The sequence below is a fragment of the Jaculus jaculus genome, chromosome 8 (genome assembly GCF_020740685.1).
Source record: "Jaculus jaculus isolate mJacJac1 chromosome 8, mJacJac1.mat.Y.cur, whole genome shotgun sequence".
In the NCBI taxonomy this organism is placed as follows: domain Eukaryota; kingdom Metazoa; phylum Chordata; class Mammalia; order Rodentia; family Dipodidae; genus Jaculus; species Jaculus jaculus.
In genome coordinates, this window is record NC_059109.1 from 141847703 (window position 1) to 141872054 (window position 24352).

At 43.9% G+C, this 24352-nt stretch overlaps 1 protein-coding gene and 1 pseudogene across 6 annotated transcripts in view; one reads left to right on the forward strand and one right to left on the reverse strand.

Moving 5' to 3' along the window:
• The window catches only part of Myt1 (myelin transcription factor 1), a 95781-nt gene that overhangs the window by 9517 nt on the left and 61912 nt on the right, over window positions 1-24352 (forward strand). For 5 of the 6 annotated variants that reach the window (XM_045157189.1, XM_045157185.1, XM_045157188.1 and 2 more), the window contains exon 2: window positions 15520-15620. In XM_045157189.1, coding sequence (XP_045013124.1) covers window positions 15520-15620 — 101 coding nt within the window. Of the gene's footprint in view, window positions 1-11816; window positions 11822-15519; window positions 15621-24352 lie in introns of those variants that run through there. The other variant, XM_045157186.1, reaches the window with a different exon arrangement.
• LOC101604425 lies at window positions 2557-2867 on the reverse strand (annotated as a pseudogene).

Here is a 24352-nt window from a genome sequence, read left to right on the forward strand (position 1 = left end):
TGTGGGACCTGGAGGATTGAACCTGAGTCCATAGGCTTTGCAGGCAAGTACCTTACCTCTAAGCCACCTATTTAGTCTTCCTCCTCCTCCTCTTCGTCTTATTCCTCTTCTTTTTGGTTTTTCGAGGTAGGGTCTCACTCTAGCCCAGGCTGATCTGGATTCACTATGGAGTCTCAGGGTGACCTCGAACTCACGGCAATCCTCCTACCTCTGTCTCACTGGGTGCTTGGATTAAAGGCATGTGCCACCATGCCTGGCTCACTTATTTTTTTTTTTAAAAATGTATTTTGGGGCTGGAGAGATGGCTTAGCAGTTAAGGCGTTCACCTGTGAAGCCTAAGGACCCAAGTTTGATTCTCTAGGTCCCACATAAGCCAGATGCACAAGGTGGCGCATGTATCTGGAGTTTATTTGCAGTGGCTAGAGGCCCTGGCGTGCCCATTCACACTCTCTCCCACTGTCCCTCTCTCTGTCTCTAATAAATAAATAAAAATAAATCAGAAAAAATATTTTATTTATTTGAAAGAGATATGGGGGCGGGGAGAGAGAGAGAGAGAGAGAGAGAGAGGGAAAGAGGGAGAGAGAGAGAGAGAGAATGGGTGTGCCGGGGCCTCCAATCACTGCAAACAAACTCCAGATGCATGTGCCTCCTTGTGCATCTGGCTTACGTGGATCCTGGGGAATCAAAATGGAGTCCTTTGACTTTGCAAGCTAATGCCTTAACGACCAAACCATCTTTTCCAGTCCCTGCTTCTTCTTTTTTAAGACATATTTTATGCTGAGCATGGTGGCACATTACCTTTAATCTGAGCACTCAAAAGGTAGAGGTAGGAAGATTGCTGTGAGTTTGAGGCCACCCTGAGACTACATAGTGAATTCCAGGTCAGCCTGGGCTAGAGTGAGACTTTACCTTGAAAAAAAAAAAAAAAAACCCTTCCAAATATTTTATTTATTTAAGGGGGGGGGGGGAGAGAAAGAGGGAGGGAGAATAGGTGCACCAGGGCCTCCAGCCACTGCAAATGAAATCCAGACACATGTGTCACCTTGTGTATCTGGCTTTGTGTGGCTCCTGGGGAATTGAACCTGGGTCTTTAGGCTTTGCAAGGAAATGCTTTAATGGTTAAGCCATCACTGTAGCCTGTGATTCCTTAATTCTTCTTCTTCTTCTTTTTCTTTCTTTTTGTTTTTTTGAGGTAGGGTTTCTGGTCCAGGCTGACCTGGAATTAACTATGTAGTCTCAGATGGCCTTGAACTCACAATGATCCTCCTGCCTTTGCCTCCTTAGTGCTGGGATTAAAGGCATGCACCACCATGCCTGGCTGATTCCTTCATTCTTAAGGCCAATGTTGCTGAAACCCACTCAATGCAGTTTTTTTTTTTTCTTTTCGAGGTAGGGTCTCACTCTAGCTCAGGCTGACCTGGAATTCACTATGTAGTCTCAGGGTGGCCTCAAACTCACAGTGATCCTCCTACCTCTGCATCCTGAGTGCTGGGATTAAAGGCGTGCACCACCATGCCTGGCTTCCAATGCAGTTTTTTAAAAAATGTTTTTTTATTTTTACTTGTTTATTAGAGAGAGAGAGAGAGAGAAAGAGAGAGAGAGCGAGCGAGCCAGGGCCTCTAGCAGCCACAGCAAAGGAACTCCAAATGCATGCACCACCTTGTACATCTAGCTTACGTGGGTCTTGGGGAATCAAACATGGGTCCTGGGCTTTGCAGGCAAGCACCTTAACCACTAAGCCATCTCTTCAGCCCCCAATACAGTTTTGACTTTTCTCTCCCCTAGTTAGTTAAGACCTTTAGAAGTTAGTGTGCTTTCCTTGTGAAAAAACCTGCTACATACATTATTTCATCCTTTTTTCATTTTTAAATTTGCATTTTTGTTATTTTATTTTATTTTTTAATAATTTTTTTAATTTTTATTTATTTATTTGAGAGCGACAGACACAGAGAGAAAGACAGATAGAGGGAGAGAGAGAGAGAATGGGCATGCCAGGGCTTCCAGCCTCTGCAAACAAACTCCAGACACGTGTGCCCCCTTGTGCATCTGGCTAACGTGGGACCTGGGGAACCGAGCCTCGAACCGGGGTCCTTAGGCTTCACAGGCAAGCGCTTAACCGCTAAGCCATCTCTCCAGCCCTGTTATTTTATTTTTAAAAAAAATTTTGGCTTAGTTTTATTTATTTATTTGAGAGTGACAGACAGAGAAAGAGGCAGAAAGAGAGAGAGAATGGGCACGCCAGGGCTTCCAGCCACTGCAGACAAATTCCAGATGTGTGCGCTCCCTTGTGCATCTGGTTAACGTGGGTCCTGGGGAATCGAGCCTCGAAACGGGTCCTGAGGCTTCCTAGGCAAGCACTTAACCGCTAAGCCATCTCTCCAGCCCTAAATTTGCATTTTTAAAATGCAGTATTTTTTTTTTTTTTATTTTTCTAGTTTATTGAACCATGCTAGTATTCTTTCAGGGGCAAACATACAGACCACAGACAAACAGGCCACAGTGAAGAAATATTTTTATGAGACTTAGGAAATCACAAGATGATTTCAGTACTGTTGTTCAGTGGTGCTTCTTATCATCATTCTGGGACTCCAGCATATACTCAGCTCCCAGTGCTACCACAAATGCAGCAAAGCCCCACTTGAGTCCTTTTAACAGTACACCGGTAAAGGAAAGATTGTTGCAAAGCCACCCATGTATCTCCAAGCTTCATTGCAGCCCCATGGATCCCTCAGCCCTCGCGTAGCCAGCCTCTCCTGAACAGTTTCTAATGGTGTCCTTTCTATTTTCCACTGTTTATAATCTGGAAGTTCCAGTTTACTATGTCCATGTCCATGTCCAGGAGCCATGTCAGACAGCAATCTGACCTCTCAGGACACTCACTAAAATGCAGTATTATTTTGAGAGGGTATGAATGGAACTCAGAGAACATTTTCTTTTAAAAAAAATTATTGACAACTTCCATTATTATTCCATTATAGACCATGAACCATGATAATTCCCTCCCCCTCTCTTTCCCCTTCACAACTCCACTCTCTATCATATCCCCTCCCCCTCTCAATCAGTCTCTCTTTTATTTTAACGTCATTATCTTTTCCTGCTTTTATGATGGCCTTGTGTAGTTAGTGCCAGGCACTGCGAGGTCATGGATATCCAGGTTATTTTATGTCTGTAAGAGTGCATTATAAGGAGTCCTACCCTTCCTTTGGCTCTTACATTCTTTCTGTCACTTCTCCCGCAATGGACCCTGAGCCTTGGAAGGTGTGATAGAGAAAGTTCAGTGCTGAGCCCTCCTCTGTCACTTCTTCTCAGCAGTCTGGTGCCTTTTGAGTCATCCCAGAGGTTACCACCATCTGAAAAGAGAAACTTCTCTAACCAAAAGTGAGAGTAGCATTAATATATGGGTATGAACATTAAGAGAAGTGCTTATTGGGCACTTGGTGAATACAATACAATACAATACAATACAATACAATACAATACAATACAATACAATACAATACAATACAATACAATATGCATTTAGTCAGATATTGGCAGGTATTACACCCCTAGGGCTCATGACTTCCCTGTCATATGAGGTTTTCAGTATCAGGCATGTATTCCCTCTCGTGAAATGGGACTCTAGTCCACTCAGAGAGTGGTTGGTTTTCCCCATAAAAAACATACCATTATTGCTTCTGTTGGCTCATTTGGCCTGGTTGCTTCAACTTAAGGTTTGCAGTGTCTGCTGTTGTTTATCTCCACTGATGGCTTCTCTCTCTCCCAACTCCATGGAATTGTATGCAGCACAACTTTTTCCAGCTTTCTGTCAGCTGGTCTACATGGAGGAGGTTTTCATCTTAGCTCCAGCAAGATTTTTCAGTGACCTTGCAGCCCAAGCATGTGGAGTCTTCAGCAATAGGGTCTTACCATCCAAGAACTTTGGCAATGGCAAGGTATTCCATTCCTGGCACTGAAATTTTTCTAGTATTGATCTATGGCTTCTGGGTGTGCCACTGTCAGAGGACATTTTAAATATTTTATTTATGGGTGAGAGAAAAAGAGAGAGAGAGAAAAAAAAAGGGCATGCCAGGGCCTCTAGCCACTACAAACAGACTCCAGATGCATACACCACCTTGTGCATCTGGCTTTATGTTGGTACTGGGGAATCGAATCTGGGTCCTTAGACTTTGTAGGCAAGTGCCTTAACCACTTATTAATCTTTCCAGCCCTCAGAGGACATTTTAATCTGCCCAGCTAGAACATCTGGCTAGGCCTAGATTAGGCCCACTCCTAAGAAGAGGAGAAGTTGTCAGACACTGTGGTTATTAGGGACTTATGACACCCTTGGTCTTGTGTTCCGGGAGCCTCTGCCCAACTTTGCCTTTAAGCATGTGGCTTTGTGCACAGGCAATGAAAGGTTGGGAATGGGTTTGGCAAGATGTGTCCAGGAAGCACTGGGTCTATGTGGGACTGTGGCTTGGGATTGCTGACTATGTCAGTATTGGAGGTGGATGGATGCATGGAGGGCTTGTGTGAGCACATGGTGGCCAGCTTGGGTCAGCTTTATGCAGGATGTCTAGGTGTTGCAGTCTGGTTCGCATTGCTGTTAGAAATCACCCAACCAAGAGCAGCTTCTGGGAAAAAGAGATTTATTTTGGCTTACAGGCTCGAGGTGAAGCTCCACGATGGCAGGGAAAAACGATGGCATGAGCAGCCCCTCTTAGGTTTCTCATTCCACTGTGTTGCCTAAAACTCACATGTTAAATGAGCAGTGGGTGGGGTTGGGGCAGAGCCTGCTTCTCTCACCTGAGCTGTACCCTCTGGGTACCATAGCACAGAATCAGGGGCGGATATGCCTTTCAAATTGCCATCAGCTGGGGACCAAGTAGTCAAAACACATGACTTTATAGGGGGAATCTGATTCAAACCACCACAGTGACCCATAGCTCTAAGGTCCTAGGAACATCCTTGACTCCTGTGTACACTATTGAGTTCACTTGTTTGATGAATTTTGAAAATAATCTGGTTCTGTTTATCCTTTTCTGTGGAGAGCCCACGTGGTTTCTAACTGGAAGTAACACTTATTCTTTGATAGGTTAGACCTTGGCTGTGATATAAATGAGATGCTTGAGGATAAGGACTCTCTCAGCTCCAGGTTTCCCAAAGCATTCATCTTCCTAAGGACCCCAGATTGGGTAGTTCAAAACTGCCTCCTCTTTTCTGGAATTGCTAACTTGGCAACTGGTTTGTGAATCATTGCACTTGGGATTATACAGTTTCTCACATGTACTACCCAAACTTTTGTTTGGGGGAAAATAGAGGCATGGGAAATTGCGACAACTTGGATGTTCAATATGATTTTTATTTAGATGGTACCTTTCTCTATAAAGTGGATCAAAAAATATGGCGTAGGTTCCCTCTGTGGGGCTGTCTTTGGCTGGAATTATAGGCTGGAAACTGTTTGTTGGAAGGAGCCTTTCATCTATTTCCAAATTCAAACTGGCATTGTTCAGAAGTTATATTTTTATTTTTATTTATTTATTTGCGAGAGAGAAAGAGAGAGAGAAAGAGCACACTAGCACCTCCAACCACTGCAAATGAGTTCCAGATGCATGCATCACCTTGTGCATCTGACTTATGCGAGTTTGGGGCTATTGAACCTGGGTCCTTTGGCTTTGCCAGCAAGCTAAGCCATCTCTGCAGTCCTAGAAGTTATTTATTTATTTTTTTTGGCATTTTTTAATTGACAACTTCCATACTTACAGTTAATAAACCATGATAATTTCCTCCCCTCCCTCACTTACCCATCAAATCTCCTTCCTCTCTCCATCACTCTATTTTTATTTGATTTTAATTAATTAATTAATTAAATATATCTTATTTATTTATTTGAGAGAGAGAAAGAGGGAGAGAGAGAGAATGGGCTCGCCAGGGCCTCCAGCCACTGCAAACAAACTCCAGATGCATGCACCCCCTTGTGCATCTGGCTTACATGGGTCCTGGAGGATAGAATTAGGATCCTTTGGCTTTGCAGGCAAATACCTTAAACGCTAAGCCATCTCTAGACCTCTCTTTTATTTTGATGTCATCATCTTTCTCTCCTGTTATGAAGGTCTTGTGAAGGTAGTACTAGGCACTGTGAGGTCATGGATATTGAGGCTAGTTTCTGTCTGAACAATTGCATTGTAAGCAGATAACTTATCCTTCCTTTAACCAAAAGTTATCTTTTTTATTTCTTTCTTTCTTTCTTTTTTTGGTTTTCCAAGGTAGAATCTTGCTCTAGCCAGGGTGACCTGGAATTCATGAGGTAGTCTCAGGGTGGCCTTGAACTCATGGTAATCCTCCTACCTTTGCCTCCCAAGTGCTGGGATTAGAGGCATGCACCACCATGCCTGGCTAGAAGTTATCTTTTAATTATTCTTCTAGAACCTCTGTTGGCTTTGGGAGATAGAGGGCCATGATGTTGGGGCCAGATAGACTCTTTACATGTTGGACCCTTGTGCTGGATAGTCCTGTACTGGTCAATCACTTAGAGGCCAGGCTACCCCTGGCATGTGTGAAGTGTTTGTGTTTTCACGAAACTCTGCTTGTTGTTGACATTTGTGTACTGACCACCTTGCATCCAGGTTGAGAAATCAGGACCTGTCCCCCACTGTTTTAAGCTTGAAGAGCTGCAATGGGTTGTTACTGAGTAGAGCTGCCACTCAGGTTCTTGGGCTTCAGGCATACCCCCAGAATCAGCTTCCTGAGCCTGCTCTTTTTATACAAACAGGAATGTGAGCAGGGGACTTCAAATTAGAGGAACTGGGATAAGAGTAGGAAAGTGGAACTGTTTCCAAAACCTTCACCCTGTAAGGTGGAGGGCCCAGGATCTCCAGTTTCAATGTGCAGGCTTGATCAGGAAATGAGGTGGGTCATTCTTATAGGGACACAGAGAAAATTCTTCCTAATTTGTCTAGTGCATCAGTAATGTGGCTGGGGGAGGAAGGTGTTGGTTCTTGTAGCTGAACTGTCTGACCAAGAGAATTTTTGACATTCAGGGGCAAGCATTCCAGAGTCCAGATTTAGTTGTCCTTTTGATTTTAGAGCCAATGTGTCCTCTGAGGAAGTTCTCAGTCCAATACATTTAGTTGAGAGCCAAACTTGTCTCTCCTGTCCTGCAGAAAGGAGCAGAGCCAACCATGGCCCTCTTTCCTGAGCACCCAACTGCCTTGGGGGCAACAGCATGTGCTTGTCCACTGCCTGTGGCCTGGACAAATGGGTGTGTCAGTCAGAGAAGGAGCCCCATAATACATTTGCACAGGTTAGTTGTATATGTTTCTTCCTCCTAGATTCTCTTTTAGCACCTTTCCTGCTGTGTTGTGCAGTTGTTGGGAAGCACCTACTTTCTGGAATCACCACCCTCACTACCCTGAGTAGGTGTGTGTGCTACCTCTTGGGGCTCTCAAAACACCTTAAGTTCATGCTAGCCAAATGCAGGTCAGGGCTGAGTGTGCAATTCCACTTGGGGCTGAGTGGATCAGAATGTTCTGCTTGGGATATGAATGCCTTGATGGTGTCTCAGGCCTGGCCACAGCAGTGCCACTAGTTCAGCTGCTGATGGTTAGATGCAGTGTGACATTGTCTCTTGGGGACACTACTGCTGTGGGCTGGACAACCTCTACCCCTGCTGGCAGCTTTTGATGAAAGGCTGCCTGGGAGAGTCAGTCTTGTGATTTGGTTTAAAAAGTCATGATTACTGTGGAGTACTTTAGCTGTTGTTTTTTCTGTGTTGGTAAGGTTAAAAGAAATAATGATAATAATATAAGAAAGACAGCCTCAGTAACTGCCTGCAACATGCTATTTGCATTTTTAAGGAAACATGTCTTTGAGACAGCCTGGGTGAAAGGTCACTATTTGCATATAAATGAAAAAGAAAGTGTGTGATGCTGGAAGTTACATGTATATTATTTTCTCAGCAGTAAGCTGCTATTGAAGAGATTAAGGGATACAGCTTACATTTGGCTTTTATTGAATAGAGAAAGTACCAGTGAGGCTGATTTACAAGCAAAATAATGAGAGAAATGTGCAAAGCGATAGAATTATCTATTCCCCTGCCTCCACTTCTCTCTTCTCTTATTTTCATAAAAACTCAGCAGAAGCATGTCTGTCTGTTCCACTGAGCATCTTCATTTTACATAACTCTGGATTCCAATTTTAAAAGAAAGACAAGAGAGCAAAACTTGCCCTCATGTACTTCTTGCCCTCATCTACTTCTCAGCCCTATTTATGCTTCTTGCCAAAAACTGTTTCAATGTGGAGGATACCAGCACTGCCTATGGACTTGTCCCCCTCTAAGCCCAGGGGCAGAAATCCATACTATAACTATGTTTACAAGTTTGGAAAGATTCCAGGAAGAAAGAACTCCAGTCTGGAGCTCTAGGAACCCCTACAGGGATGGCAGGAAGTCCTATGTTAGTGAAGGCAGCCCTACAACCCCAAGGGACCCCCAATTTCTAGGATCTCACCTTCCTCATGACACTTTTAGGCTGTTAGACAATCTGGGGTAGGAGTGATTTATGGCTTTCCAGGAAGCCAGAGATAAGAGTCTGAAATTCCAGAGAACCCAGAGGAGTTAGACTTGTGTGGAAGTTCTATGAGCTGGAAGCCAATATACTGGAGATGATGAGTGACCTCTCATAGGGAGAGGCAGGTAAGGTATTCTATCCAGAAGGAAGAGCCTGAGAATTCCTTCCTGCTCTGCTTTAATCTTAACCTCCTTACTGAGACCTCTGTTGACCACTCATACTTGAATCCTTTTCTTCTTTAAAAAAAAAAAAATTTATTATTTATTTATTTGAGAGAGAGAGGGAGGGAGAGAGAGAGGATGGGCATGCCAGGGCCTCTAGCCACTGCAAACAAACTCCAGATGCATGCACCATGATGTGCATCTAGCTTAGGTGGGATCTGAAGAATCAAACCTGTATCCTTAGGCTTTGCTTTAACTGCTAAGCCATCCCTCCAGCCCTTGAATCCTTTTCTTTATCCTTGTTATTTAAAAACAAAACAAAACAAATAAACAACAGCCAAAATTAAAAAAAAAAAAAAAGCTCAAACCCAAAGAACTTTTTTTTTTTGTTTGTTTTTTGTTTTCCTAGGTAGGGTCTCACTGTAGCTCAGACTGACCTGGAATTCACTATGTAGTCTCAGGGTGGCATCGAACTCTCAGCATTCCTTCCACCTCTGCCTCCCGAATGCTGGAAATAAAGGCATACACTATCACGCCTGGCTCCAAAGAACCTTTTAAGCACAGGACAAAGCCATTACTCCTGAAGCACTTGAGAGTGTGCTGCTAAGGATGCTGGTGGGTGTGCACTGAAGACAGGACCTTAACTGACTTTGCTGGCAGTAAGTCCTCAGTTTCTCCAAAAGATGTGCTGTATCTTGGTAACAAGTCTTGGTCAGTCTGGAATAGGTATGGCTTTCTATAATATGTCTTTCATGACAGTGAGCTTTTAGAAGGATACTGGTTGGTTATTTTGTAGAATGCCTTTCAATTTGGGTTTGTTCAACATTGCTTGTGATTGATCTTGGGTCACACAGGAACACCAGAGTGAGGTCCTTCTCCCTGTGCCTGATGCCAGTGGTCTCAGTGCTAACATGCCAACTTTCTTTCTCCTTTTATCTTTCTTTCTTTCTTTCTTTCTTTCTTTCTTTCTTTCTTTCTTTCTTTCTTTCTTTCTTTCTTTCTTTCTCTTCTTTCTTCTTTCCTATATTTCTTTTTTTTTTCTTTTCTTTTTTTTTTTTTTTTGAGGTAGGTCTCACCTTAGCTCAGTCTGACCTGGAATTCACTATGTAGTCTCAGGCTAGCCTTGAACTCATACCTATCCTCCTACCTCTGCCTCCTGTGTGCTGGGATTAAATGTGTGTGTTACCATACTTGGCTTCCAGCTTTTAACTGAATCAGACGGACCATTCCAGTGTGTCCCCAAATGTCATTCTTCTCCCTTTGCAGTTAGAAAGTGTTTGAGAATGAACACTTATATAATATGGAGGCATCTCCTTTCCTCAGACTCTGGGTTGGTTTATTTTTAAGCATGTCAGTATAGACTCATGATTTTTTATTCTTTCCAGTGAACCATAAGCCTTACTGTGGATGCTCAGATCATCCCTGGCTGGCCATTGGTAGCAGCATACTCCTCCCATCTCCATGACTATTCTGTTCTTCCTTCTTGCCCTATGCTCAGAATGTTGAACAGAGATGCCTGAGGTTCAGTGTTGGGTGCTTCTCAGTAATCCATGGCACAATGTTGGGGTTAGGGTTAGGTAATTGCCCCCAGCCTAAGAACTTCAGGCTATGAATGTCAGAGGTTCTCTGGGTCCCAAAAGTACAACTGGATTTTCAGTGTTTACAGTACACTATTGCTGGCTTTGTGGACTTTATCTTATTTTTCTATTTGACTCCAACATTTTCCAACTGCCTTGCTGAGTTTGCCTTAAACATGTACAGCAGCAAAGAAAGGTGGAGCAGGGATTGAGATGAAAGGTAGAGAGTAATAGCAAGATATAAACTTATACCCAATTCCAAGGCTCAGCTGTCCAGCCATGATCTGTAGGAGAAATAAAGATGATACAACTCTTCAGGCAAGACACTGCACAGATGAGTGCAAGAGTGTATGCTGCATGGCTGGCTAGTTATCAGTCAGGATTGCTCAACCTTCTCTGCTCAGCTGCAGATTAGCTGCAGATGTACTCTGATGCTGCTCTGACAGAGGTGGGAGAACGTTTGTGTCTCTTTGAGTCATGAGGCCCCTGGCTTGCAGAAGTACACCCATTTTTACACCTCCTGCCAGATCCAGGCAACTATGAATCTACTTTCCGAATATATGAATTTCCCTGTTCTGACACTGGATTAATTTGGAATCTTACAACATATGGACTTTTGTGTATGACTACTTTTACTAATCATGTTTTGAAGTTTGTTGACTTTGTGGAGTATATGAATATCTCATTCTTTTTTACTGACAAATGCTATGTGATTGTATTTTGTACTATCCATTCAGTAATTGTTGAACATTTTGGATTTTTCTACTTTTTGGCTAGCATACATAAAGTTGTTATGAGTAGTTATGAAGAAGACTTTGTATGGATATGTTTTCCATTTCTCTTGAGTAGATGCCTAGAGTTAGAATTACTAGGTCAGATGGTAACTATATTTAACATTTTGAGAATTAAAAAAAAAAAAAAGAAAGAAAGCCAGGCATGGTATGCACACCTGTACACCTTTAATCCCAGCATTCAGGAGGCAGAGGTAGGAGGATCACCATGAATTCAAGGCCACTCTGAGACTACATGGTTAATTCTAGGTTGGTCTGGCCTAGAGTGAGACCCTACCACGGGTGTAGGTTTTGCAGAGACTGCAGGTGAGAGGGTCTTGTCTGGGGTATAGCATGTAGACCAGGCCAGGCATGGATGTCCTAGTATGAACTTTTTTTTAGATAGGGTTTCTCTCTAGCCTTAAACTCATGCTGATCCTTTGACTTCTGTCTCCTGAGTGTTGGGATTAAAGGCATGTGCCACCATGCCCAGAAGAACCACACATTCTATCGACTCTTAGTAATGAATCTAATTTGTTTCAAGAACCTACCAGGAAAGAGGGCCAGACTTGTGTTGTGGTAGAGTGAGGTCCTTGTATACAATATTCTGAATTAAGGGTCAGTGCCTTAATGAACTGTGTGCTTTGTCTCACAGGACTGTGGGGCAACGCCCCTTGCTCTGGTTTTGCCCTGAGAAGCTATTGCAGTCAGCTTCCTGTTGCCAGCAGAGAACACACAACCAAGAACATCTTTTGGAAGGAAAGGTTTATTTTGGCTTACAGACTTAAGGGGAATCTCCATGATGGCAGGGAAAAAAGATGGCATGAGCAGAGGGTGGACATCACTTCCTAGCCAATATCCTGATGTTCCAATACAGATCAGCTGGTCCAGTCTCAGTAATTGTAATCTCAAACAATTGCAGCTGAACAGGCAGTAGTTTCAGCCCAAAGATTTCATTTCTTCCCATGCCACATCCATCTGCTTACACCAGTCAATTTCTACACAACACAACCCTGCACAAGTTCTCAGGACATGGGCATAACAGCAAGTGTCTCACACAAACTGCTTCCATCCAAGTTCTGGCAAAGCTTTTTCTCACTGTCATAAGCCAAACTTCATAGTCCATAGTTCTTACTGAATTCAGGTCTTTCATCTTTGACCAGAATGGTCTCTTAAGCTGTACTAACAGCACTTCAAATCATCTCTTATGCCAAGGTTTCAAATCCTTCCATTTTCATCCTGCAAATCAGTTCCAAAAGGCCAAAGCCACAGAATCAGGTTTCTAGCAGCAATGATCCCACTTCTGGTATCAATTTTATTGTTGGATCCAGCTCTGTGTTGCTGGTAGAGAACACTCTGCCAAGAGCAGCTTGTGGGAGGAAAGGGTTTATCTTGGCTTACAGACTTGAGGGAAAGCTCCTTGATGGCAGGGGAAAACAATGTCATGAGCAGAGGGTGAACATCACCTCTTGGTCAACATCATATGGACAATAGCAACAGAAGAGTATGCTGAATATTGGCAAGGGGAAGCTGGCTATAATACCTATAAACTTGCCCCTAATAATACACTGCTTACAGGAGGTCCCAATTCCCAAATTGCCATGAGCTGGGGACCTAGCATTCAGAACACATAAGTTTATGGGAGACACCTGAATCAAACCACTATAGGTGCTTACTGGTTTTGTTGTTGCTGGAAGGTAAGAGCCAGAATTTGGGGAGTTGCCAGGCATGGTGGTGCATGTCTTTAATCCCAGCATTCAGGAGGCTAAGGTAGGAGGACAGCTGTGAGTTATAGGCCAGCCTGAGATTACATAGTAAATTCCAAGTCAGCCTAGGCTAGAGTGAGACCCTACCTCAAAAAACTATATATATATATATTTTTTTTTGGGGGGGTGGATGACCTTAAGGTCCTGGTGTATTACTGAGCAGGTGTGGGGTCTCAGGCTGACCTAGGTATAGAAGCATAGGGACAAGGGTGGAAAAGAATCCCACATAACTCCTTTTTAAACTCTTAGGAGTAATGAAGGTAGAGGAGAAGCAATGCACACTTTATCTCCCATCACACAGAATATTAAATGTCTATTTTCAGATATATATACAGGACATGCAGTGCTTCTGAGAAGCAGATGAGTCTTATACAGCCAAAGCCTCAGGTGAGGCAGCTTCTGGATATACTGAGTGGAATAGACCTTAGGTCCGTCTTTCTTTCCAGATGTCAGTGAACCATGCTCCACTTACCTCACATGTTCGCAAATACCATTGCAACAAGATATTTTTTGGTTTTTCAAGGCAGGGTCTCACTCTGGTCCACGCTGACCTGTAATTAACTATGTAGTCTCAGGGTGGCCTCCAACTCTCAGCAATCCTCCTACCTCTGCCTCCTGAGTGCTGGGATTAAAGGTGTGTGCCACCACGCCTGGCCTGCAACAAGAAATTTTACTTGGGCTTTACAAGCCAGCCAGTGCACAGCTTTCTAGCCCTCAGAACTTCAGGGTCTCACTGATTTCTAACTCCTACTGACACAATGGATAAGACTTATGGGGGACCCTCAGACCCCAATGTCAAACTGTGAAGAGCATCCTATGGTTTTGGCAAGCATAGTTCATGTTTGTTCACTTCTAGAGTCTTCCAAGTGGGTCCTTTTTCTTCCCTTCCCAATGGGATGAGGCTGTCTGTGTAGGATTCTGTTCTTAGATATCTCATGATGTTGATAGCAGTTGCTAGTGGTGTCCTGAGTGTTCTAGTGTTAGGCTCCAGTTCCTGGAACAGGGTCAGGGATTTGTTTATCTGCAGAGCAGGTATGGTTTTACTTAGAAGAACTTCACACTGGTTCAGGACTGACGACCATTAATACAGATGGGACTCAGAGACTTTGGAGTATGGGAAAGGTTCTGCCACTCACGTCTTTCTTTTTTCTTTACAAACTCCACACATGTGCCACCTTTGAATATGGCTTATGTGAGTCCTAAGGAATTAAACCTGGGTCCTTTGTCTTTGCAGGCAACTGCCTTAACTGCTAAGCCCTCTCTCCAGCCCTGCAACTCACTTCTTACTGTTCAAGTAAGGAGGGTGAATTCTATCTTTAGTATTGTCCTGCAGTGTACTCAGGGAGGGGAAGGCACACAGTAGGTGTCAATTCCTGTGGGATCAGTATTCCTTTGAAAACCTTGCAGTACTGCCTCTACAGCCACATCTGCTTCCTTCTGCCTCAGCTCCTGAAGGTAATACAAACTTTTTAAAGGGATGGAGGCATTTCCAGGTAACAAGGGGATGCTGTGGTTGAGCTGCAGGGTTGCTTGGGGCCAGAAGTGGTGGAATTCTTGAGGAAATCAGCTTGAGGATGCATACCATAAATGGGGATGGGGGAAGGAAAGAGGTGTTGGTGGAGAAAGACAATGTTTATGACAGCATGCCTATGTTCAGCTTTCAACCAAAGCTAAACTCACTTCCAAAGGAAAAGAACAGAATGTAAGAATATTCAATTCCTCTTTTTTTTTTTTTATTGTTGGTTACTAATGACCTTCTTTTGAAATGCCACAGTGTAGAAGGCAGGTTGTCATGGAGACAGGGAGTGACTTGCAGAGAATAGGTATACAATGCATTTCTTTGTCATGTCCAGCTGATGCATTCAGTCTCTGCTTAGACATGTGAATTTAGGTGAAGAATTAAATATTACTGGAGGCATTGCCTGGAGAGAAAAGACACTAAAAATGGGCAATAAACAATAGTGGACCCAGGGCTTCTCATATGAGATAGTGTCATCAGAGCTGATCAAGGCCAATGGTGGACTTTATGTTCCCCAGTCAGTGGGGCTAAAGAAATGAAGTTTCGGGCTGGAGAGATGGCTTAGCGGTTAAGCGCTTGTCTGTGAAGCCTAAGGACCCCGGTTCTAGGCCCGGTTCTCCAGGTCCCACGTTAGCCAGATGCACAAGGGGGCGCACGCGTCTGGAGTTCGTTTGCAGAGGCTGGAAGCCCTGGCGTGCCCATTCTCTCTCTCTCCCTCTATCTGTCTTTCTCTCTGTGTCTGTCACTCTCAAATAAATAAATAAATAAAATTAAAAAAAAAAAAGAAGAACTGAAGTTTCTTCCTCCTTGGGCTGGATTTGGGCTGCATAATTTTGGGGACAATAGGGAAAATAATTTTATAGCTGAACAGCTACTTATTGGCTAGCTAATTTTCAAAATTGGTGAGTCTCAATACCAGGTTTTTGAGTAGTTTGAAGCCATGAGTTTGTCCATTTGTTTGGTAGATTCCAGAAATGAGATTTTATAAATGCTGTGTAAAAAAAAAAAAATCCCATATTACTTTTTCTCTCTCTTTGTGGGTCTTCCTGACTGGCATTTGTCAGACTTTCCTTTCTGATCTTTCTACCTCTGCCTTTTCAGAAATTTCCTACCAGCTTGCACCATTGTAACTGGCAAGACTTTCCTTTTTTGACTCAGTATCTTTTTAAACCCTCAGAAAATGAGTTCCGGGGTAAGCTGCTGATCCAGAGGTGGACACAGGGATATAAAGACAACAGTTACAGGACTACAAGACGTCTTCTGTTCAGACACAACAAGGTGAGGGCTTTGCCTAGGCCTGCTTGTGCCAATTTCTTCGCATTTTTGGCCATGAGCATGGGTGGTATGGGCACCTTTAGAATCTGGATATACTCACTTTAAAGTTAGAGGAAGAATGACAATAGATATGACTGCATATGACAGCAGAGTCTCACTTTCTAGCCAGCTCCCTGCCTTATGTGTTCATACCTGTGTTATCATTTGCTTTGGAACCTTTTCTCCATTGTCCTGCATTGTCCTGGGTGGGTCCAGAGTCCCTAGGGTATGATAATGAACTCTGTTTCAGGGAGTTAGGAGGTCTGCCAATCTTGTTTATTTTCATGTAGTAGATGACAGTTTTTCTTCTCATGTCTGCTCAGCATGCACAATGGAGGTGACCAAAGCTCTCTGCTTCCCAGGGATACCCTTCAGCTTGGCACCTATATCTGTGCCTACTGTGATAGCTAACAAGCCTCTAATGCTACAAGTTTTCACTGACCTGCTCTGTGTGGGATCAGCTCCCCAGAAAAGGTCTCCCCAGAGCTGGGAGTCAAGGTGAAGAGCAGCATGTGGCAACCCTTTTTAGAGGTCACATATCAACTTCTCTTCTGACATGTCAAGACTGTGCATTGAGGGTACCAGCCAGTATCCAGGTATGGCATGCCGGCTGGGGACAGCCCAGGTATAGACAGGATGGGAACTGCTCAAGGCATAGCAGTCACGCTGGGGATAGCCCAGGTACAGACCAGGTGGGGACAGCCCAAGGTATGGTAGAAAAGATGAGGATAGCCCAGGTGCAGATACCATAAAAGTGATCTACCCTGAGGCCAGGCGCTTTGAGCAAAGTTCTGTCTTTTCTTTTATTATTGTTTTAAACTTTAAAAAATTATTTATTTGCAAGCACAGAGAGACAGAAAGAGAGAAAGACACACACACACACACACACACACACAGAGAGAGAGAAAGAGAGAGAGAGAGAGAGAAAGATTGAGAGAGAGAGAGATTGAGAGAGAATGGGCATGCTAGGGCCTCTAGCCACTGCAAATGAACTCCAGACATATGCTTCCCTTTGTGCATCTGGCTTTATATTAGTACTAGGGAATCAAACCTGGATCATTAGGTTTTGAAGGCCAGCCCCATAGTTACTGAGATATCTCTTCAGCCCCTGTTTTAAATTTTTTTTTAATTTATTTTTTGGTTTTTCAAGGAAGGGTCTTGCTGTAACCCATGCTGACCTGGAATTCACTATGTAGTATCATAGTGATCCTCTTACCTCTGCCTGCTGAGTGCTGGGATTAAAGGCATATACCACCATGCCTGGCTTCTGTTGTTATATTTTTTTAAAAATTTTATTTATTTATTTGCAAGCAGGACAGAGAGAGAGAGAGAGAGAGAGAGAGAGAGAGAGAGAGAGAGAGAGAGAGAGTGAGGGAGGGAGAGAGAGAATGGCATGTCAGGGTCTCTTGCCACTGATACATGCACTTTATAATATGGCTTTACATGGATAGTGGAAAATTGAGCCCCAGGCCAGTAGGCTTTGCAAGCAAATGCCTTTAACCACAGAACAATCTCCCTAGGCTCCTTTTCTTTGAAAAAGAGTCTCTGGGCTGGAGAGATTGCTTAGTGGTTAAGGTGCTTGCCACAAAAACCAAAGGACCTAAGTTCAATTTTCTAATTCCCATGTAAAACCAGATGCACAAAGTAACACATGTGTCTGGAGTTTATTTGCAGTGGTTAGAGGGGCTGGCATTCCCGTTCTCCCTCTCTCTGTCCCTCTCTCTTGCTCTGTCTGCCTCTCTCACAAGTAAATAAATAAAATATTAAAACAGAAAAAGGGTCTCACTCTAACCCAAGCTGACTTGGAACTCACTCTGTAGCCCTCCTACCTCAGTCTCCCAAGTGTTGGGAATAAAGACATGCACCACCATGTCTGACATAGTAGAGTGCTTTCTGTGGTTGTTGGGCACACTGTCAGGATGGGATAGGAGGATTTTGGACCCCTTATAGCCAAGGGATGCCAGGCTTAGAAGGTTTGGGCTTGCCATTGACTATATGTGACTGTTCAAAATGCGGGTGCTGGGAATGAGCTTGGGACCCATGTTCTGGCCCTCCTGCAGTACCACACATTTATAAACTTACCACCTACAAGCCTGACTCCTGTTTTGAGAATATGGGGCCTGAGCCAATGTTCTGAGTTACAACTAAGATGAGGAGTGGGAGAGGGAGGAGGGAGGATTTGAAAGGGTTGATGTCTCATGACTAAGGGGTGGCACAGGTGGTATCTTCTGATGGAAGAGGTTGAATGAAGCAGCTCAGGCAAAGGGGCCTAAGATGAAGAGCAAGCTCAGAGGACCATAGAGTCTGCACAGGAGAACCCAGGATATGGTTGACCTCTGAGTTCAGTACTAGCCAGTGATAGCAGGTGGAAAGTTATAGCAAGAGAGAGAGATGATCTTTAATAAGGGGAAGCTGACTATAACACTCCAAAAGCCACCACCAGGAGCACACCTCCTCAAGCTAGGGTCTACCTCCCAAATTACCACCAGCTGGGGACCAACATTGAAAATACAAGCTAATGGGGGACATTTGATTCAAACCACTACAGCTGGTAATCTTTGAACACTTTGCTAAACTTTTTCCCCAAATTATACACAGTGGATGAGTGGAGTTGAGAATGACAGGTAAGGCAACTGGAAGGAGGTAACTTCAGGGAGGAAGTGCCACTACAGATGGCATTTTTGGCCATCCCACTTGATGTTGCTGTATTATGCCCTGGAGAGGAACAAATTCCATCTATATCTGGGCATACCTATAATCCTTGCACTTAAGAGTCTGAGGGAAGCTGGGCATGGTGGCACATACCTTTAATCCCAGCCCTTAGGAGGCAGAGGTAGGAGGATCACTTTGAGTTTGAGGCTAGCCTGAGACTACATAGTGAATTCCAGGTCAGCCTGGGCTAGACCAAGATTTTACCTCAGGAAAAAAAAGGGTCTGAGGTAGGAGGACCAAAATTCAATGGCAGCCAGACTGTATCAAAACAATAAAGGAGGCTGAAGAGATTGCTCAGTAGTTAAAGGTGTTTGCTTGCAAACCTGGTTTAATTTCTCAGAACCCATGTAAAGCCAAATGCACAAAGTGGTGCCTGTGTCTGCAGTTGGTTTGCAGAGACAGAAGACCCCATCATGCCCATTTTCCCTCTCTCCTAAATCAATAAATGTTTTTTTTTTCTAAAAATAAAAAGGGAAACAAACATACAAATATGGCTGACTTATTAGGGCATCTATTTTGTAGTTATAATTTTGGGTTTCACTCTAGCTCAGACTGACCTGGAATTCATTAAGTAGCCTCAGGCTAGCTCTGAACTCACAGCAATCCCTTTACCTCTGCCTCCTGAGTGCTGGGATTAAAGGTGTAACCCACCATGCCTGGTCTAGTTATACTTTTTTAAAAAGTATTTTTATTTTATTTATTTGCTATCTGCACTTGGGCTGTCCCCATCTGGTCTGTACCTGGACTATCCCCATCCTGACTTCCATGCCTTGAGCTGTTCCCATCCTGTCTATACCTGGGCTGTTCCCATCTTGCATGTTATACCTGGGTCCTGGCTGGGACCCTCAATGCACAGTCTTGACATGTCAGAAGAGAAGTTGATATGTGACCTCCAAAAAGGTTGCCCCATGCTGCTGTTCACCTTGACTCCCAGCTCTGGGGTCACCTTTCCCTTCTCCTTAGACATGCGTCCCATATGGGTGTCTTTCTACACCCAAGAAGGAGGCTGGTCTATTCATTTGCACAATAAAGTAGAAGGAATGCACAGGGGTACATTTCTCAAAGGGGACCAGAACTGTTACTGCAAGGAACCAGTAAGTGCTATGATGACTCCCAGTGGAGTGCAAAGGTATGTAGGGATACTGGTTTTGCCTCCGAGATCCAGAGAATGGAAAATGGAATTCGTGCTGGGTTACTGAGGGAGTGGGATGTCTTTATTGTTCTGTGACTATGGGTTGACTTGGCTTAGAGCTCACATTTGAAAGGTAAAACAGTGGGAAGGCCCTCCTGGTGGGCAGCAAACATAATGTGAGCTCTAAGGGACCTCACTGGAGTGTTATGGAGAAAGCAAGGCCTATGCTTGAAGGCTGCTCATGAAGTCTAAATGGGGTACCCTAGTGGTGGGCATGGACCTGCTCAGGGTTCTCAGCAGTAGTCGGAGAGCTGATATCCCTCTTGGCTACCTACAAGAGAAAATAAGGAAAAGCCTTACGTGTTATTATCCTTTCAATGGAAGACAGAATGGGCATTATGAAGCCAAGCAGGACAGGGTATGGTCAGTTCTCTGCCACTTTCTTTACCTCATGTCTTCCTCAGCCCCTTCCTTTAGCAGGGCTTCCTATTATTCCCAGGAATCAGCAGATACCCCCCTCTAGGTCTCTAGAAGAAAGTTTTGTATAAAGATCTCAACCCTCCTATTGGTATACCATAATCCATAAGATCCTAAGGTTCTAAAAATTGTCCAAATCCATTGTAATTCTCCAGCTTTGCTGGCTACTGGAATACATCTTAAGTAAAATAAAACACTAATGTGTGTCACTCAAGTCAGGGGCTAGGATTGGGAGGCCTAGAACCTCTAAAATGGGCTTCTGCAACTGTCTGTTCAGGTCCTCTGACATACCTCTCCACCTCTAATACTAGCATCTCAGTCAGTTTTGAGTGCCCGCCATACTCACTTTTCCTTCCATCTGCCCTCTATGTATGATGTATCTTGGATAGCTCTGTGTAAGAGATAGTGGTTAGCCAGGGGTATGGCACATGTTTTTTTAAAATTTTTTTTAGATTTTTATTTATTTATTTGAGAGTGACAGAGAGAGAAAGGGGGGGGGGGGGAATTGGCACGCCAGGGCTTCTAGCTACTGCGAACGAACTCCAGACGCGTGTGCCTCCTTGTGCATCTGGCTAATGTGGGTCCTGGGGAATCAAGCCTCAAACCGAGGTCCTTAGGCTTCACAGGAAAGTGCTTAACTGCTACGCCATCTCTCCAGCCCATGGCACATGTTTTTAATCCCAGCACTCGAGAGGCAGAGATAGGAGGATCACTGTGAGTTCGAGGCCAGCATGGGACTACAGAATGTGTTCAGGTCAGCCTGGGCTAGAGTGAGATACTACCTTGAAACAAATAAACAAGCAAAAACAAAGCCAGTGAGTGACCTTATATCTATGAAAGAGGGGGCTCTCTTCAGCATGAAATGAGGGCCTTGCAAAAAAAATGAGCAGGTGAAGGGTGGAAAGCTAGAAGAAGGGCAGAAGTCTGACCATTAAGTTTGTGCTAGCCATCCAAAGGTGCTCTCAGGTGCTGGGGCTAGAGCACCCCAACCTGAGGTCTGTCTTCTGGACATCCTCAGATTTTCACTGATCCCTACCTTACTCAGTCTCTCAAGCCTCTGTAATCCCCATTATTTATTTATTTATTGTTTTCTGAAGTAGGGTCTCAATTTAGCTCAGGCTGACCTGAAATTCACTCTGTAGTCTCAGGGTGGCCTCAAACTCATGGTGATCCTCCTACCTCTGCCTCTCGAGTTCTGGGATTAAAGGTGTGTGCCACCACACCTGGCAACCTTCATTATTTTTTGTACTTAGTCCTTTATGGAGTAATTTGCAAACCTTCCCTGGCCAAGACACCTGCTGCTGGAGCCAGATTTCACACAGATTCTACCCTTGGATCAGTCTTTGTCCATCAGTACAGGACAAGATGTGGGGGAGGGTGGCCTTCATCTGGAAGGGGGTAGGAATTTGGCCTCTGAGGTCCAATTGACTGGCTTGGGAGTCCCCTGCCCTCTTGGAAGCTAAAGCTATGATTTTTTTTTTTTTCTTAAATACCAGACATAAGTCATTGGGTTTAAAAAAAATATTTTATTTATTTGAGAGAGAGGAGAGAGAGAGAGCACACCAGGTCCTCTAGCCACTGCAAATGAACTCCAGATGCATGTGTCACATTGTGCATCTGGCTTATGTGGGTCCTTAGGCTTCACAGGTAAGTGCCTTAACCACTAAGCAATCTCTCCAACCTCAAGTCATTGATTTTGACTGTACTGGGTTCTGAGTTCATTTTCAGACAACCAGCACAGAGCCAAAATAATCTACTTTTTTTTTTGAGGTAGGGTCTAGCTCTAGCTCAGGCTGACCTGGAATTCACTGTGTAGCCTTAGGATGGCGTTGGGCTCATGATGATCCTCCTATCTCTGCCTCCCAAGTGCTGGGATTAAAGGCGTGCACCACCACTCCCGGCTGAATCTACAGGTTTTGAGGTTACTTGCTGCATTTGCTTTTTTGATACCTGAGATTTTCCAATACAAGATGTTCTCTTACAGCAAGGATATTCTGCAGATGAGTATGAAAAGGAGTTAGTCATTGTGTTTAAAAGAGTTTATTTGACTTGTTCTTAACTGTTTAAAAAAGAAATATAGAACAAAGCAAAAACATCCACCTGTGAGACTTCATTTGAGTGTAGTACCAAGAAACCAAGTTGAATGGGTGGATGGAGAAATAATTCTCTCTTGCTAATAGGTGTAGCAAAACATAATGTGTTTGAATTTGTAAATTATACTCCCTAGATTTTCTATAGAAAGGAAACTGCTGAAATTTTAGAGCTGCAGAATGTGCTCTGTTGGTAGTATGAAGCTAGTCTTAGAGAAACAGAGCAGATGTTACTCTTGGGTAAGATCCCTGGCCCGTGAGCTTGATCTGTTTCAACAAAGGGGCCCTTTCACCCCCAAGGCAAGAGGCCATTGAATTATTTGCAGGCTGTGCCAAACCAGATCCTGGTTGGTTTGTGCTTAGGACAAGTAAATGGTCTTTTGAGAAGAAACTTTCTGCTTTTGCATCAGTGAGTTGCCCTGTTGACAGGATCCACTCTTGATCACAGGGAGCAGGAGGTTGTGGGGCCTGCTACCAGGATGATGAATGGGCAAGCATGGGCTATGTTGGGTATAGACATGCTCATAGACATGATGGCCTCATGAAGGCAGTACCTCCAGGTAAGAGGTTAGCAGACCCATTTTGGGGTGCTTTGAGTTTTTCTACAAAGGAAAGCATGTAGATTGGCTGGGTCTTGTTCCCACATACTTTGCCAGCTGCCTCTGCCTCAGTCACTCCTGTCAGCTTCACACAGTGGGAGGGAAACTTCTTTTGCTTTTTGTGGGGTCACAAGTCACCCCAGCTCCTACAAACACATTCTTATATTAAAGAACCTTGACTTCTTCCCACAGACCTGGGCTTTCACTCCTAAAATCAAAGCTATACTCACTGAAGAGAACTTCTTGTGCATTGACCATTTGATGCAGATAAAGTGTAAATGGAAGGTGCTCAGGACAATGAATACTACAGCTGTTAGCTTCATCAATGGGATCTTACAATTTGTAAGCAGTGCCTATTACACATCACTGCAGCCCTTTCTGTTCTCTGCTCTTTGAATAATTTATCTGCAGGAAATCCAAATTGCCAAGGCATGCTTTAACCTAACAGAATGCCTGCCAATTTCCTTAGGAAAACTGACAAAAAAAACCCCACAACTATAGATTACACTTCAGCTGAAAGTGGGCATGGGGCAATCAGATGCATCAGCTCCATTGTGTAGCCTGCCTCAGAATACATTGTGCACAAGCTCAGTGCCATCTACATTTGAAGGCTCATAAATGTAATGAAGTCCCTTAGACACTTGCTCCTCTCTTCATTTTAAATGTGAGCCATTGGTCCATGGGGAACCTCCACTTTAAAAATAGAAATTATAGTAATTGTCTTCTGTTTTATGAGAAGGCTGTAATAAACACATGGCTTATAGCACTGCACACCACAGCCTGGAGCTGACAGGTTGCATAAATTACTGAGGTTTTGATTTTATTTTCTTCCTTAACAAATCACATAAATTACTGCATGACTTACTGCTATACAGGGAGGTTCTGTTTGCAAATTTCACATGCTAATGGAAGAATTCTCTTTTCTTTCTTCCCATATGGTAAGACAGAGGTTTTTCTCATATTGAATTTTAGTATATAAAGCCCTATTTAAGATGGCATGCTTGGAAGCTTCTGGGTCCCATTATTTTCCTTCTGAAACTTCTCCCACTCTCCTGCTTCCTCTTTGCCAAACTCACACACAGAGCCTTGCTGTTCTGGGTCTGTTGCCTGGGGCAGGCACAGGTTTGTCTGCTCTTATTCCTAACCATGGGGACAGGCGGTAAAGCTGAGGCCAGCCACTATTCTCCTTGGGAGCATAACTGCCTCACTCAGTCTTCACCTCTAAGAGGATTAGTCTCCACATTGCAAAGCTTTCCAGGATCTTGCCTGTTCCTTCAGTTTGTCATGGTGACACAGAATGATGATTCTGTGTGATTATTTATCATATCTGGAGTCCCTATTTTTAGATATGTCCTGTCTGTGAGTGTTACCCTTCTTGGGGGCTTTCCCCTGGTTTCTTGGAAGGATCATTTTGTAGGTAGCATACTCATGGGGTCTGCTCAGATGTAGGGAGTATAGGTGTGTAAAGACTCTGATGGGCTGGCAGTCCAGAGGATGTGTCGACTGGAGCTGAGAAAGTGTGTACAGCAAGCTAGGCCCTGGGGCATGCTAGATTAGTTTTATCCCAGCAGCTGAATCTCTGTGTAGCCAGCAATGTGCCCTGTGCCTCTGCACCTGCCTGGCCAGGTGAGCAGTGGATGTTGTTACTTGAGTCAGGAGCCCTTTGTATTATGAAACACTTTCACA